At 42.3% G+C, this 18,174-nt stretch overlaps 1 protein-coding gene across 2 annotated transcripts in view; it reads right to left on the reverse strand.

Annotated features, from left to right (window-relative positions):
* Positions 1 to 18,174, reverse strand: part of arl15a (ADP-ribosylation factor-like 15a) — a 94,614-nt gene that overhangs the window by 52,778 nt on the left and 23,662 nt on the right. For both annotated transcript variants that reach the window (XM_058635980.1, XM_058635979.1), the window contains exons 2-3: positions 4,392 to 4,536; positions 3,013 to 3,072 (exon numbers count right to left, since the gene is read on the reverse strand). In XM_058635980.1, the coding sequence (XP_058491963.1) occupies positions 3,013 to 3,072; positions 4,392 to 4,536 (205 nt within the window). The remainder of the gene's footprint in view (positions 1 to 3,012; positions 3,073 to 4,391; positions 4,537 to 18,174) is intronic.

Consider the following 18,174-nt stretch of genomic DNA (forward strand, 5'->3'; position numbering starts at 1 on the left):
AATTGTTTGTTTATAGCCTTAGAATAAGCCTTCTAGGGACCTTGCTTTACGGAGGCTGCCATTTTGTGTCTCTATGTTTGTGTTGTGTTTTGAAGCAGTGTCTTACTATGCAAATGAAGAGTGTCTCCAACGCTCTTGTGAAAAGGGAGGGCTTAGCAGGAGTGTCCTTGTCCAACATTTGTTACCTGCAGTCTCACCATAAGATGTCACTTAATCTTACACATGGGACCTTTATTGGTGTTAGTGGCTTGAACTTACTTGCCAAAGCTCCAGCACTTAGGGTCACATGTACACTTGCTTTCCATTTAATAATATATAATATAAAGACAGGATTCCAAATTGACAATCGGTGGGAGAGGGAGGACATACATGTGAAGTGCATCACTTTGTCATGCTCCTCAACGTGCTACTTTGTCCGCCTTAGTCCAGGCTTACTAAAGCCACAGAGGTATTGTAAAGTTTTGGGGGTGATAAATACCACTGTGTGTGCATCACATCTTGTATCACTTTGCTGCATCACTGATGCTGTGCAAAATAACACTAAACCAAGCATGTTTTGTTTATTTTAAGGCCACAAGGACAGAGTAAGAAAATGGAACAGGGTCAGAATGGGAAGTCTTGATTATGGTACAAAAAGTGCAGTAAGGGGCTGTTTATTCAGAAAACACTTATACATCAAAACTCTACTAAAACTCTACTAAAAAGTGCACCAACTGTCCTGACTCCATGTTTGTGTAATTAACCTTTGGAACAATATGTGTATGCCTTCACTCAGCCAAGCAAAGGGGCTGCATGTCAACAAATCACCCCAGACAGGAACCTACATTCAATACTGTGCTCCACATAAAAAGTAGTCACTAAAGGCGTCAAAACATCACGTGCTTGTTTTCGCTCACTCCAACTCATCCATAATGGATGGCACGATAAATTACTCAAATTCTTGTGCTCTGTGCATTTACAAGAAAAGGAGCAATGTAGTGAGGGTCCAGGGAAGGGGGGGGGGAGCAAAAGAGAACAGATTTCATCATCCTGTGGTGGCAGCCAATACTAACTTCCCTAAATCAAACGTGTCATCCATGGGACCAGTGTTTTTCCAACCACAATAATGTCCCATCAGACTGGCTTTGACCCAATCCAGAAAACCTCTTTTGAAAACCCCCGTATGCACTCTGTCCAAATTTGGTAGCACCCTCGTTGGTGGTCCCCTGGTGCCTCTTTTGTGTGTGTGTATGTGTGTGTGTGTGTGTGTGTGTGTGTGTGAGCAAGCTTCATGTTTTTAGGAGGCTAGGTTGGGTGAGCCTCGAAAATACACACTGCACCTGTCATGTGCCAATAGTGCACGGAAAACAACATAAAAACAATAAATTATCACAGTGTCACTAAGCTGCTTGTAGAAGAGACAGCACTGATCTCACTCTCATGGCTCCCCTCTGAGAAGCAGAGGCCTCCCAGTACATGTGCTCTGTTTACGTATCTCCACCTCAAGATCCCTCATCTGTGCTTATTAAACAGCTTCCTCGAGTGCTGGACATTTCCAGGAATACCAGTGTGCAGATTGTAGAACTACTTCAAAACACGCTAACAGTTCTGACGTCTGTACACAAATGCCTGCGTGAACGAAAGGTGTGATGCTACCGGGTGTAAAAAACAAACACATTCGTTGCATAGCGTACACAATTGTGTGTATATTCAGTGGTGAGTTGAAATGGTATCATCACAAAAAAGCCTCAAAATGGAATTTAGCTTCTTATGAGAAGATCAAACCCCATTTTTTGGTGAAAAATATTGTGAACATTCTGTGGTAACTTACTGACAAATTGTGTTGCATAAAAAATAATTAACAATACTTTTTTTTAAAAAATGAGTGTACTAGTATGTTTAGCTGCTAAAAAAAATAGCAAATCTTTATTACCCGATTGCAAAAAATATTTTTGTCTCTCTCTCTGTTTAATGCAGTTTTGCACCACAAAAGCACATTCCAATACATACTTAAAGCTGCAGTCCGTAACACAAATCTCCACTATTCTCAGTATAGCAGTGTTATGAATCTGCGTCATTCCAGCGCAGGAACAATCAAGACAGACAAGGCCCTGGTATATCCAATGTGCATTGTACACATGACGTGATTTGCGTCATCAGCCCAGATTTTGGAACCGTGAGCAAAGACAGCATTGGGTGCTTGTGGACAGAGCGTGCACAAACTGAATTTCCACTGCACCAGTAGGTGGAGTATTAAGCTCCGCTCACCAAGGCGAAAAGATTTTTCGACAACAGATGTAGTCGCCAAGGATTGTCATCCGAGCCTCCAACCTGGCAACTCTCGAACCAGCTGATACCCTGACTCCCCTGCCCGACGGACCTTTCAGCTGATGAGCCGCTCGAACCAGATGTGTCCGAGGGAGCTGTAGCATTGTTCTCTTCTGCTTTGGTAGGAACGCGTCCTATTCCCGGGGTCCAGACTTGTACCGCCCACACGATGATTAAGATAGTATACGAGCTAGTGACACGAGATTAGTATACGACCCTGGTATATGCGAGTATACCAGGGTCCGCGATATGCGATGCACACTTCGGCGTGCGTGTGTCATGTGCGGGGAAGTATACCAGGGCCTTGACAGAGCAAAGGAGTAAGTTCCACGGCAACATAGCACTATTAAAGCATGACAGCTGCAGCAGATTGGAGTGTGTCAGATCATGGCAAGAATTGCCTACAAAAAGAAGTGGATTCTACTGCTAATAAATCCCCTGACGTTCAGCAGCTTGATGGGGGTAATACTTGCAAATGGGTAGCAGAGGGTTGGGGGTGGAGCTAGATCACCTAAGGGAATGTCAGAGAGGCATTGGCAATGTTCTGATGATTACTAAAAGTTCCTCATGGGGCGCTGCGGAGGTTAAACACTAAACCTTTAAGTTATTCTGGGGCAAATGAACCTGTTGACATCTGGTGGGACTTCATTTCATGTAAACACATTCACACTGTGAATTTCATGTGGCAAAGAATGAGTTTCTTACCTCCCAGTTCTTTTACATTCAAGACAGCATTTGGAAATGGCACTGCTTTGATGCTGAAACCTGACAGGAGAAAAAAAAATAAAAGTCCATCATTGTAATGATAAAGAGAGAAAGAGAGAGATATTAGAAAGAGAGTTAGCTTTTAAGAATGCTGGCTGAAGTGCTTTGTAATAATAAATAAATAAAAAACACTTTATCATTTAGACTCTGTAGGAGAGGATGTACCTTTCCCAAACTAGCAGCTGGGGATCATAAAGAGGACTGTCATCACATTTGTCTTGTAAAATCAAAAGAATATGACACTTTGTGAGGTCTGGGTAAGCTAAACAGAAAAACAAAAAGAGCTAAAAAGAAAAGCATTTTGTTCTACGTTGGAGGTAGGATGGAACTGATGTCTAAAGTGCTACCATGTATTATGTGGTTTGTTTATGTGGTTGTATACAACGGAAAATAGTAACAAAAAAAATAAGTGAAAAATTTAAAGTTGGTCAAATTATGGAAAATTGACTTGATGGGAAATCTTTTGCCAGTAACATTCAAAAACTAGGAGGGAAGAGGAACACGTGTGATTATGATCTTTTTAACATCTGAATTAACTGTTAAATGTGGGGTTTGTGCACATTACAACGGTGATAAATCATGAAGTAAGAAGTGGGTGGAGCCACAGGAGACTTCCCCCTCATTGTTCTACATGATCTTCCCTCTGTTGATGTTGGCAGATGCAGACTGGGCTGACAACTAAATCACATTTTAGAGACGTTCACTCAAATAATTCTCCGCACATAATCGACATGTTTTATCAATTAAGGTCTACTTATTGGCAGGCGGCGACAGGTGTTCACGCCCTTAAACCGCTGCCTGCCACAGACACACTAATAGTCACAGGCAGCACCTTTGGGAATTATTTTGTACTGGTGAATGTGCACAATGACTAAAGCTAAAACGGGATTTCTGCAACAGCTCAAAGCTGACTGCTGACAAAGCCAGGGGAGGAAGGAGGAATGTCAGTGTCCTTGAGGAATTGCATTGTATGTCGAAAGCATAGCGTTGACTACCAGGAGGATGATGTACTAACCCTAAAGCCTCCTCTTCTGGACATACTTAACACCAGCCTCCCACTTGACTAGAAGAAAGAAGATGTGTTTTGGCTAGAGACATAGAGCAGAGGTTTTTTTTTTGGCATGTGCACTTAGACTTTGAAAGACTTACTAAAGACTTGCTTCCCCCTGTTGGTGAGCAGTAATACCTGGATAAAATGATCCATATGTTCTAATCCAGGGGACAACAACTCCTTCAAATATGAAAGTATATCAGTGAGAGATGTGCATGTTGGTGGAGGATCCTCTTTAAGGACATCATTCTTTCAAATGTGCACCTACCTGTTGTAGGAACAATGTGGTCACTGCCCTCACTACAGAGGTGTGAGAGCAGGCTGGTCTTTCCAGCACTTGTCAGGCCAATGCATACCACATCATACTCGGGTCTCGGTGGCGGGGGTCCTTTACAGCACAGTGCCCGGAAACACTAAAACAAAACAAACAATGACTGCATTTGCAAGCGAATAAAATACCCCTGGAGAAGATGTGGTATAGATTTAGATTGTGCATATGGAATCACAACAAGTTGTGTAACCCTTAAAGTATTTACTCTCATGTCTCTCCAACTCTGCAGGAATCGGCATTATAGCTGTCTGTCTTAATGTGACGAGCGGTAAATCCCATTACACGTCAAAAACAGTTACCGACTCTGAAACGGTCAGCTGATGCAAGAGGAACAAAATGATTAACCGTGCTCCACCAGAAAGTAAAAATTAAAAAAAAAAAGGCAATGAGTTTGACAAAGATTGAAATAGCAAGATATTTGACTTGTATGCTTTAATGTAATTATGTCATACAGAGTAAAAGTCTACACGTGGAAAGCTGTAGAGGGAAATATGAGTGTTAAATGCATGCATGTAAGCACTGTTGTAACATGTTTTTGTCTGCATGTGTGTTTGGGTGGACCCTGTCTGATTGGGCCCTTAGGGCAGTCAAAGGCAGACCTGTCACTCCATGAATCACAGCCTGGGACTGAGGGCCTGCTGTGAGACATTAAGGGGCAAATGCAGTGTGAACCGTGAATGAGATCTTTAAACTAGTGTGGAGAGATCAGTATCCAAAACTAAAGAGAAATCTCTTTTTATTAGGAAGACAGGAACCAGTCTGGACAAGGTGGAGCAGAGGCGCACACACACACCAACACATGCATGGGTGTTTGCAGGCACACATCCACACACGTAGTCTGACACATTCTTATACGCTATCACATTTCAGCTGGAAGAACACCAACATAAGATTGCTTAATGCTCATGTCAGCGGACGAACCTGTGCAGTGCACTGCTACTCTATTCAATCAAGGAGTCTGACAGGAAAGAAAACACAGCGACATGTGTACACAAACTGCTGAACATCTGTGCGCACGTACTCCAGGTGTGCTTGGGCGTGCATCAAAAAGTAGCAGGGAGGGAGACTGGGAAGAAACAGACAAACAAATGAGAAAATTAACCTGGGTTCCTTGTTATGATTCAAGAATGTTTGGCCAATGTCCATGACTTAGCTCAAATCTTATCTTGAGATGGCTTAAGCAAACAAAAACAAGCACTTTCCTCACAATAGCTATGACATGCAACCATCACTTTCTTCAAATTCGAGCATGACGAGAGCAGCAAAGAGTGAGTAGGCCTCAATTCTTCCATAGACCCCCAGACACAAGTGACCACCAGGGTCAGTTTTCAGAGCCGTGCCAAAACAGAGCTGCCGTTTGATGGAAATGTGGGGAATCTTCTTCAATAGAACCAGACGTCGGCTGAGCAACCTGACCCCCCCGACTCCTTGGTGAACCCAGCAGTCTACTCAAACAGGAAACATTCCCCTCTCCAGAAAAACGGAAAGATCTGAAACACATTTGTTTCAGATGGGGGAACACATGTAAAAACTTGGTTTGATGAGGTCATTCTGTTCTCTTTCTTGCTCTCTTCGCTGCCTCTGCCCCCAGGTCTACCTTCCCTGAAGCTACATGTTCAGATTCCTGTAGAAGGTGAAATCTGCTGTCAGTCAGGGCGCACATGCTGATGGTGGGGAGAGAAGAACAACTGAAGTAACAATGACGTTGCTGTCAATTTGGGACTTTTTACCTTATTTAGCCACTTATTATTATTCAGGGTAAAATAGTAAAGCAGGTTGTTTGCTGTTGCTCCCACCAGCTATTTCAGTTTTCACAACACTTCCAAAGGAGCGTCCAGGTCCTGACCCTGTGGTCTCTGTGTACACAGTGAACCCTGTGAGAAAGAAAGATGTGTAGAATCCTTCTTTGACAGCACAAGATTGACGAGGAGAGTATGGTCAAAAGGCAGAGGACAAAATAAATATGTCCAAAGGCCTTTGCTTACCTCTAGGTGTGCCCCTTCTCCGTCAACTACATCAGTATGTACATATGTGTTCTCAATATGCTTGTGTATGTATGAGTGACAGGTAGAGAAAAAGAGAGAGTTAAGTCGAGAGCCGCTGACTGTACCGATGCACTATAACGTGTGCTACCATCTTCTTCTGCCCTGTACCTTATGTCCTCTTCTGTTAGACCAACTGTCCTCATGTCCTCCTTCACAACAATGAGTGCTACCATGAATTAAGAAATTATGTGGTAAATCAGCATCAGTAATAATACAAATAAAGTGTAAAAATACTTTCGATTCATTTAGAAACGGCAGCAGCTGAGTAGGAGCTCTGAAAAGAATCCTGAGGATGTATTTGTGTTCACACATGTAAATTCATGTGGCCACACGTATCTAGGCCACGTCCGAAGGTGGTCTGAGTGATCAGATCTGAAAAAGCATTTAGGATGCATTTGTATGCACTGTTATCTCTATTTCGAGCTGTGAACCTGTGATCAGATCACTTAGGATGGACGTTAATACCGGGTATGATCGGGGGCCATAAAGACCTGTGCTTATGGAGGCTTATCAGCTTTGCTTCCTCTTATATTAAGGCTACCCTATAACTTCTACTACGAGGCCACCTGTGCATTAAAAACAGCAATATTGGAAAAGAAAACAACAACTTGCCACTCCTTGCCATTACACTCTCCATAAAAGGTCTGCAATTCCTAGACTCAATCGATCGGGTGCTTCTTATAGGATTGGACATGTTTTAATCGTGCTTCACAGACAGACCGGCCAAGACATTACCTCACTGTTGTTGCAAAAGCTGATTAGCTAGGCTTTATGTAAATGGGAAACACTGCCGACTATAAATATCACTGAGGACATAGCCAGGCAGTATTTTTCTAAATGAAATGTCTGCTCAAAAGATGCATGACAGATAGAAGTACACACACACACACAAACGTTCCCATTTGAAAAATATGTCAAGCCATTTAATGGGTGACATAACTGGTCTTCCTGGCAACAGACACGAGCTCAAGTAGACAAGAACAGAAACTGCAACACTCAAAGTTACTCAATTAATATTTCGCAGCAGTACTTTTTTTTCTCCAGGTCACAGATTCACAATGGTGCACTTTCATTAAAGCTCATACTCCAACTGTCTTTCATTTAAAAGTATGTGACGAACCTGGAATGCATAATTTCTTACATTCTGCATCAGCAAAACACAACTTAGTCAAGGTTTTGACTGGCATTCCTGCTCTCTAAACTGTTTCTCTAGTTCTCTCATCTCCATTGCTGTCAGTGGCTAATTCTTCTCATGTCTTTTGGACAAGTTCCACGAATACAAGCTGAGGGAGTGTCCAGGCAAGTCAGATCATCATTAAGAAGAATTTCCAGTCAAATCAAAAGTTTGGCAACACCTCCGTTTTTGACAAATACAAATTGCAAAACACAGTAAATACCATCCATCCATCCATCCATCCATCCATTATCAGCACTTCATTGTTAATCCAACCTTAACCCTTTGATAGGGTTGGTTTTAAACTTCATAACATCTGTGGTATAGATCAAACTTCCTGTGTCACCTAATACTGAAAGATGTGTTGCTGTTTCGATGCCAAAGTTCCATTTTACAGTACCCTTCCCTTGGAGTACCAGAGTAATGGTATGGTACGGGTGGAGCTAGACCCATAATAGTCAGATGATCGGGCAACAGAAATGCATCACTGCCTTGCGACCGGTGTTTCTTCAAAGCCTGTGATCTATTCCCATACAAAGCTTTTCATCTCATACACATTTCATTAAAGTGTTTCAGTTTGTTCTATGCCTATTTATCGTTTGTATAATATTTTTCAATTACTTTTACAGACTTATTAAGTCTTATGTAGCCCATCACTTGTGTTGCCGTGACAAGTTCCTAGGCTAAGTTCTATGACGATGTTATGACAAGTTGAAGTTTTATAAATGAATAAAATGTTCTCATGATTTACTTGCAGTTTTTCCCCCTCCGATACTTCCAGAATCAGAAAAAGTGACTGCTTTAATTGCTTTGTTGCACTTGTAAGATAAGATAAGGCAGTTTCAGGTTTAACAAATAGCTTTGAGAAATTTAATCTAGTACAATTACGTACTAATGTTTGTAATTTGAGACTTTTTGAATTAAACTAAAACAAGTCCAGCTGCCCAAAGCTACATTTTGAATATGACATATGGAGACAGTCAACTAAAAACTTGATATGCATGATCAGCAGTAACTGATTATTGAGACAACAGATTGATACAGCCAAGTTATCCCTTTTTTCTCTTCACATTAGCCTCTGCCAAGCCTGATGTGAAGACTGACAACCTATTTACACTGCCATAAAAAAAGGAAAAATGACAAAGACTGAGCCAAACCACCGGGCAATCACTAATTTTATAGTTCATTTACTTACTTAATATTTAAGTAGTAAAAATGCAAAGGCCCTCAGAAACAGATCTATGTACCTGAACCAGCACCAGCATGTAGACGTTTGACCTTACATGACCCTCAGTTGATGTGCATTATGTTCACCGACCTATTCATATTTGGATAGTGTGCATGGAAAAGAGATCAAGACATCGTGTTCAGCCACAATAAAAGGCATGTTGAACCATTCAAATAAATCTGTTTTGTCAGTGAGTCATAAGCCACGGTGTTGCAAGTTCACCTGATGTAGTTGGACAGAACAGGAGCCAGGCTTGTTTTAGAAAACCACTTTGTATTTTTAGAGGTAATAAATGTGAGTTGGAGGCGGCCGCTTTCACTGCAGCAGACTAGTTCATATTTCACTCTCGTACTCCATGGCTGCCGTCATGAAGACCACAGGGCAGGAAAACGGGCAGTGGCATGACAGCATGATCCAAATTGAGGCACCCCAACAAGCTTCCAGTTTCTTTGGACTGGTTTTCGGTTGTATATTAAGGACTAAACATTGGGGTTGTCAAATGATTAAAAGTAGTGCATGGCCCACACATGCTCCTGCTAGGTGACATTCTCTGCCAAATCTGCAAGAATAATATGCACGATGCATTTGGATTTTCTGCTTAGGAACACACTGGCAACGTATAACACCATGGACATTTTAGTAAGTGAGTTATAAACAATGGTGTACACATTTATTTTCCATTTGAACCATTGGTGCAGCCATATAAAACATAATTAGAATACTATATTAATTCCTAGGGGGAATTGCTTAAATGTTTAATATTTCATATAATGAAGTATACCAGAAATGTATAGCATAATCTGCTGTATAATAATAAAAAAACAGTATAACATATTCAATCAGTCTATATACTTAAGAATTTGTGATTTTCCATGGGTGGTATTAATATGCAATAATGGGCTTCCTGTTTCTACAGACAAATTCGGTGGGGCAATTGTTTTTAGCTTCCACAGTGAAAAGAGCACAGGTGTGCTCTTTCTGACTGCTTGTCCACAAAGTACTTTCCTATTTCCATTACAAATCCAACAGTCTGGACAAACCCATGGACACAACAGAGCCGACATGTAAAAGATGTCTGAAGCCTAAGATGTTCAACTTGACTACGCCAAGACAGGTTGCTGAGTGTGATACACATCATTTTGAGACAAGAAAACTTATTTTATCCCCAGAGATTGACAAGACAGTTAAAGGCAATGATAACTATTTTAATTTGGGTATAGACAAGATAAGTTAACCATAAGTTGCACTACTATGTTAACTACTATGAATCAGGTGTTGTTGATCTTCATACTTCACAAGTATGGCACGTACATTTTTGTCAATTATTAGAAAATGGATCTGAGGTCTATCTGGTCTTGTTAAATAGTTGCATAAGTGATATCGCATTGCAAATAATAAAGCCTCTCTTCTGTGTCATTTATTATTATTCCATAATGTGGATTTTTGCTTCTTCTTTTTTTACACAGACTAAACACACACAGTGTGAGAACATGGTTTTTCAGCAATAATTTATGATTTACCTTTCATCTGGTTCATTATTTCCAATGGGAAAACTTCAACAGGTTTGATGTTGGAGTGTTCAGTGGGTGCACTGGATCTTCAGTTTGTTTATAAGAGGGTAAGTGCCTGATGACTGAGTCACCTGAACTGGGCTAACATCGTGTGTGTGTGTAATCTGGAAACTATGACCATCCTATAGCTGGGATGCAGATGTGTCACTCTCAAACCAAGTCATTACGACATGTTTTGTATCAGCCTCAGGCACACAAATTATGTGTTAAGAATTAACCCCCCCACATGGTCACATCCTTGATCAATACACCGGTGGCGTACCACACTTCCTCTCAAAAGGTAGTTTACAGATCAAGTGATGTGCTGAAACAGTTTGCACTGGGTCCAGTGATGGTGCTAATGAGTTTAATAATGCCTCGTAAAAACTGCCGTATCACATTTAAGTACAGTTTCCAAGAGATAGGTATAAATGACTTCCTCTTTGGCTGCCAAATTACACAAGCTGGGTATCATGATTTTCCACCAACAGTAAAATGCTTGCAAAGAAAAGAGGAGGTGGGAGGAGGGAGGGGAAAAAAAAAATGGAAAGGACATCGGAGACACTGGTGTCTGAGAGTCATAGCCGCCGTAGACAGACACAGGACACGGATGGTCAAGCAAGCCGTTTTTATTTTTCCAGACCAAGTGTCGGGACAACACTTGTGTGCAGGGCTCACGCCTGACCTTTGGAAATGACAGTCCTTTATATGGGCGTCCCTACGGAGGAGTGGTGCTAACAGATATGTGTGTAATACACACCGGTCACAGTCATAACACAGGCTTGCAAAATCAGGGGTAAGCAGAGGGCGGGAGCAGAGGGGGGCATGCAGGAAGGCAGTTCGTCCGGGACAGAAGGAAGGATAGAGGGGAAAAGGGCGGTGGAGGGGGTGTGCGCACAAGGGGGTGGTGGAGGGGGCACATTCATTCATCCTCATTCATCTTCTCCCCTTCAGTTGTTGTTGTTATTTGCCGCTTTGAAGCAGGATGGGGGTGCACTGTGGGACACAGTGTGGTTTAGTACAGTGAGGGGAAGGGGGTGTGGGGGCGCACTGCATGCCATTCTGGTTAAGGGCCGAGCGAGATATGCTAGACACACAAGGCTGCACACAGGACCCTTCCCATGCTTCGCTGTTACTGCGCCAACCACATACAGCATCAGACCTACTGTAGGTACAAACCACGCACCACCGCACCTTCTTTAGTTTCACAACATAACGCATGTTTTATTCAGACCAGGACATCTGGTTACTTATATCCTCCTTATGTGTTAAGGAAACCTCTTCTGCCAACCCGGTGATGACCACCACTGTCACCACTTGCCTTTCGTCTCATGACAGCACATTTTCTTCCCAGAGGATGCAAGCAAGATTATCCTGGAGGCATGAAACTTGCCGCTACATGCGTGACTGACTGGTTTCTTAAAACTTTAATTGCAAGATATACACATGAAATGTGAATTTGGCAGCGAACACTGTGATATGCTTTCAGCTGTAGCCACAGGTGACGAAATGCAAGATTTATTGCACTTCAAAAATAATAGCCAACTAAAGATACTAAACAGGTGCCATTCATTACTCCCGCATCCGAAATAGATCCCTGTACAAACACACACAACAGGGTACACTGAAAAATTTGAGGGATATGCATCGCTCCCATTCCATGTCTGACAATGCCTATCGAATGTGGAATTTTTTTTGACGCAGTGAATGATGAATATGTTTACTGTTGACTTCAACACCTCTAACGCAACATCACAGGGACCTACTGGACTAAAATGACAGACATACAGCAATAATAAGATGACCCTGTCTGCACCAGCTCAATATCCCATCTAGTGAAGTAGACCGTGTCTTACTTAAGTTGACAAAACAACCCATAACCCATTATGGCTGCGTGTCTGCGAGTGTAGGGGAGGCCCTGTTTTTAAAGCTGATTTGCTTGTCACTGTTTTGCAGGCATATTATCCCCTTATTCTGAAGCAACATCCTCTTACTCGCCTCTCTCTCTCCCTCTCAGTCTCTCTCTCCTATCACCCCCTTACCCAATTCATTCATCCCACTTCTGCCTGTCTGGCCCTCGTTTCAGAGCTTGAACAACACTATTGCCCTGATGCTAAGGTGTCTGGACAAGGAGACAAGCTGGAACACACACACGCACACACAGAGAAATCTATAGAGTGAAGTTAGAGCGCCCCCCAGCTTTCTGCTGGAGCACACTGCATATATTGCACTGCAGAGGGAGAATCAGTGCATTATTATAACTGGTTACTGTAAATGAATTGTCATTTTCAAATCACAAATAAAGAGAAATCAAAATACAGTGAGACACACAGCTCCAATTAAATAACACGCTTTCACTTAGAAGGACGTCTAATCTGAATACCAAAAATGTCCACAAGAATCATGATGAAGGAGAGAAATGTCCTATTTAGGAGCAGAGGTTTGAGGTGGTGTTTCGTCTGACTGAATGAGGGGACGTGACCAACTGAATGAAAAGTCCAGTTTGAAAGATAACCAAGACAGATACTATGGGGCAAGATTTCTGAATGAAAAGTAACCCCCTCTACTTTCTCCCTTTTCATTCTATGTCCCTCGTCATTAAGCAAATCCAGCGCTTGCCTGACATGGTAGCTTGTGACCCTACTTGGTTTTGGAGGAGGCCAGATCAAAGGCAGTTGTGTAGCCTTGGAAAAACATTTGGGCTGAGAATGGACGGGATATCTGTCAGGGAGCCTTTCCCACTGGGTTCACTAGTGCTAGGGCCCACGGATCGGGTTACCTCCCAAAAAAACGTCGACATGAAAGAGGGGGGTGACGCTAATCCGCATACATGGGGCTCTCTGTCTGTCCTCTACTCACACTCCACCACCATTCCAAATAATGTATCCCTCATCCCCTCACTCCTCACCCTCTAAAGTCTCAAGCACTCAATATCTCTACATCACCCCCAAAACTTCAATGCACCACCACCTTAGCCTCCTACCACCTCCCCAGTCCCAACCCTTCGCCGCAAAAACACTTCAGCCTCATCACTGGGGATTAATAGGAAACTCTGACACAACCTATTGTTACAGAGGCAGAGGGGGCTTGGGTGGTTTTGCCGCTGCAGTTGTGATACTTTCAGAAAGGAAGACAGGAGGAGTTTGATGGTCCCAGCATTTGTACAAAACTCCCTGACAAACAACCATTTCCACAACTTCTCCTCCCATTTGCATAGATAAGGCCGGGGTGGCAGGCAAGAGTTGTTCAGCAGCAATAAGCAGCGACTAAGAAAAGAAGTACGTTGAGAGAAAGCGACTGAGGCTGGGGTTAGTGCATTTGTAGGATAAAGGGAGTAGTCAGGATGGAATATATGTGTAGTGTGAAGCAGGGGGATGTGGGTGGGTGTCAGTGCTGTAAATCTTGATGTCACTGACAGGAAGACTGTTGCAGACCATTACCATAAAGCTGACAAACGCTAATTTGATGGGAGGCTGTATCTGTCTGGTCAGGGACCAGTCTAGACGGTCCTATTGAGGGGTCCTACAGTGTAGCCCTGTTTGTTTTCAGCACCATCTGGAAGTGGCAGTAAGTGCCCGCTGATATGGTTCACATACACACTCAGACACACATACAAAAGGCATGTGCGTGCGTGTGTGTGTGTGTGTGTGTGTGTGGGCATAACAAAAAGTACACGTTCCTTAACCACGTGCAAAAGGCTCTTGCATTTATATTGCCTAAACAATACAATGTATCTAGTTTTAATGGAATGACAGTACAGTACTTTATCAGTCAAGGTGAATTCCTGTACAGTAAAAAACATTCATTAAATGTTAAGTGATAATGAAACACAATATACAGTGGCCAAAAGTGTCGCTGCCAAACATGACCTCTTTTTCGTTACCTAGTCCTAATGTGAGCATAAATGAGCATTATGTCCAATTGTATCTTCTTTTTTCTGTAACTGGCACCATGTTAAGCCACCAATGCATACTATACTAATATCAAATCCCAACAGTTTATAGCCACACAAATACAAAAATGTTGTGGCAACATATGGATGAAAAGTTTCATGGGCACAATTTATTAAAAGAAAATTTCAATTGCCCAATTCAGTGTAATCAATTTTGAAAAACAATTCCATCCGGAGGCCGTGTACTGATTATCACTAAGACTCACTGATGTAGGCCAACCTTCACACACCTTTAGGAAAAAGGGCATTATCTGGACATTCTTTCTCTATAACCTTCTCCCTCTGAGGCTTTAATTATTAGGAATTATGATTGCTCAAATCCAACATTTCCCCGATTTTAGTATGCAGTGCTTTATTTAATCCGATTCCTAAGAGAGTGTTCCCCTTAATCTTTCACACTGTCTTTAATTGAAGTTTGAAAAACAAACAGATTATCTTTTGAGTTAGTATCCTTCTTTTGAGGGGGAAAGAACATGTTCCCGCTCTCAACAAGCAGGACAAAAGTTCACCTGAGGAGAACCTGGGACAGATCCAAGAGCTCTGGTGGGTTCAGCCAGCACTTCACAGGCTCCATGTTTGTCCCATTCAAAGGGACCTTTAAATGTGCTGTAGTTCAGTCTGGGGTTTAACAATGTTACCCTACATTTTGACAAGTATATTTCTTTGATGTAGAAATGTACATCAAAGTTCATATTCTTTGTGACCTCTACACTACGCCCCCTAAAAACATTCAGTATTTTAAATGACCTAAGAAGCAGAAACGGAAGCAAAAGACGGAAAAGAAATACTAAGAGTGCTCGCTTATATCATGGGCAAGGGATGAAGTAGGTTTGTTGGGTTTGATATTGATAGAAGAAATATAATCCAAACAGTGGGTACTCTCGACATGCTGAGGAGGCTGAGGGGCCACAGTCCCCCAAGTTCGCACCCATTTATCTGTCTGGAGCATACCTTGGAGCTACTGTGTGTTTCACGACATATACTGGAAAAGTACATTAGGTAGAGAAAGAGGGGACAGCATTAAGTGGCCCACCCACAGAACTGTTTTCATGTTACCCCCTTTTGTCAAAGAAAGCAAGAGGCTGAGGTGGTGGCAAGGCAGCTGCATTCATAGACAGAAGACACCTTTGCTCCATGGGATATCCGGAGGGTAGATAAGGGGCCATGCAATTGAGGGGTAAAGGGGTACCACTGGGTGCCATTACGGTATATAAATCTTGTAATTGGGAAGGGTGATTAGCTTGGCCGCATTAGCATACTGCGGCGGCGAAAACTTTGGTTTCCTGGGCAAAGTGTAGGGCAAAAAGATGTTTTTCCGCACCCATATAGAGGATCAAAGCTTGAGGGGCCCCCTTTTGAAGGCCCTCAAACCAGTGTGCAAGAACCAAGGGGGGTGGGGGGCGCCCCATCTCATAGACATAAAAAGGGTGGGTGGATAGGGAGGGTACTTGCCCCACTTACATCAGTTATAGTATATAATCATACAGCATCATTCTATCGATGACAAACTCCATTTTTGATTAAAAAGAGTCTTTGGGCCCCCATTCTTCCTTAAACAAGTGTGGGAAAGTTTCAAGCTTTAGGACATTGTCCTTAAATATGAAAGACCCATTCCCATCAACTATCGCTAGGCCCCTTTGAGACAAAAAAAAACCTGATGGGGACCAACTGAACAATAAATCTGTTTTTTTATACATTGAGCAGTAGCCGAGAATTAGGTTGATGAGTGTGGGTAGGGGGTGGGAAGATTGGAAAGGCCTTTTCAATGCAAACAGATTCACAATGATCATTCATAACATCCCCAATGACCTCGTTGAACACGGTAAAGTGTGTGGAATATAAGGAAGGGGGGAAAAAAGCTTCCTTTGGCTGTCTGTGGCAAACTATATGGAGAGAGTGAATCCCTCAACTTTACACTGGTAGATATGACTCTGGAGGCTTTTAAGCTCGACAAAATGGAAAAGCCATTAGCAGTCAATGATTAACAGTGACGCCAAAAGGAGAACAGTGGCATTTTCACAAAGGGAAGTGTCGTGACTTTTGAGTATTGATAGACATTAAGGGAGCACCAAGTGGTCTCCGAAGCATAATAAGCAATTAGTCATAACAGGTTAAAGACGTCTGGCTTCTGGAGAAATCACAAAAACAAAATGTTGTGATGTTTGACAGCTTTGTACAACAGATGGTGTTTGTCTTCTCATTGCAATCCAAAGTCCTCTAGTGACTAAACATACTGGAAATGACATATTGGCTACTCTTTTTTTCTATATTATTTTCCATAATATTTTACTGCTAATTTGGATGACATACAATTACATTTAGATGAAACGTTACATGTGTGCAACAGCTAGCGTTTCCCCTCCAGGTCAGGAAGACCTTAATGTCCTGGATCCAGATTAACGGTGTCCATGTTGAGCCAGATTCCATTTTATGCCTGGCACCAAAATGCCTCTAAAAAGCATCAGAGCAGACTGCCTTTTATTTAAAAGTAGATAGAGTAGTAGTTGAGTAGTTTTTCAACAGCACAAGCATTTATTTACAAGGATGTATAAGGGGATCTCAGCCATATGCTAAGTGGTCAGAAGCACTGTTAGCCTTTGCTTAATTCCTTGTATTTAATGGCCAATGCGGGGCTGGTGCCACCATCCTCTATTAATAGATTTAGACAGGCAACCCAAATATAATCTGCTCCCCACAGACAACACAATCTATAGCATGTAAGTCAGGAGTACAATGAAATGCTATAGGCCTACGTTTAAAACATGGTGCAGGGTCCTTATATTATGAATGTTCTTTTGACAAATATTGATAACAATATTGGTATTGTTGTTACACATTACTTTGGAACTTAAATACTGTAATAAATGAATGTGTAATTCCATTACAGCCTCTACAACTCAGCTCATCAAAGTAGTGTACCACAGAGAAGACCAAGTGACCGGGCAAATTCTGTAGAACAAAAGCTAATAATGAGGGATTAGACACCAAAGCCAAATATCTGGTGGCATTTCAGCTCTGGGAAATCATAGGTCGTTCTGTGCCATAACCTCTTCCATTGAGCAAGAATCTTTGAAACTTTGGGAGCGTTTCGGCGCGTTTGTCGGAAGTTAACCAGACACATTGTTTTAACCTTTGCTGGAGGAGCTTCTGTCTCATTCCCAGGGGTTGGCTGTGTAAAAGGGTCAATGACTTCAATAGGCCTTCATTAAGCACAGTTAGTGTCAACAGTTAATTATGTAAATTAGAAGACCCCTCATGTGTTTTGTGGGTCCCTGGCCTCCCGCTTTTATCACAATATCCCATACAGTACCACTCCACAGCTCACACACACACACACACTATATAGCACATACATTCACGTGGACAGACGTTACGCCTTACAAACATAACTTATCCTCCTCACTCATTTCTTGTCAGGAATCAAAAATGGAGTGTTACGGTGCCAAAACATAAATGGAGGCCAATGAGGCCCCTGAGATCTCCAGGGGCTTTTTCTTGCCATCAAAGAACCTCCGGAAGGTTCTTGCTGCGTGAAGTTGAAAGCCCACCAAGTTCTCCTCATCAAGACCAGAGAGTGGGAGGCATCGGTGCCCCCTCAAAAACAAAATGGAGAAAGAAAGAAAAAAAACTCTGCATCAAAACAGTCAATTAGGCAAAAATGCATGACAGCCAAATTCGAGCATTGTTTCTGTGATGATAATGACAGGCTTTTCGCTGCTCTGCCTATTCCACACATTTGATGTGTGCGGCCCCCTGATTTCCAAAGGCTGC

The sequence above is a fragment of the Solea solea genome, chromosome 8, assembly GCF_958295425.1.
Source record: "Solea solea chromosome 8, fSolSol10.1, whole genome shotgun sequence".
Classification (NCBI taxonomy): domain Eukaryota; kingdom Metazoa; phylum Chordata; class Actinopteri; order Pleuronectiformes; family Soleidae; genus Solea; species Solea solea.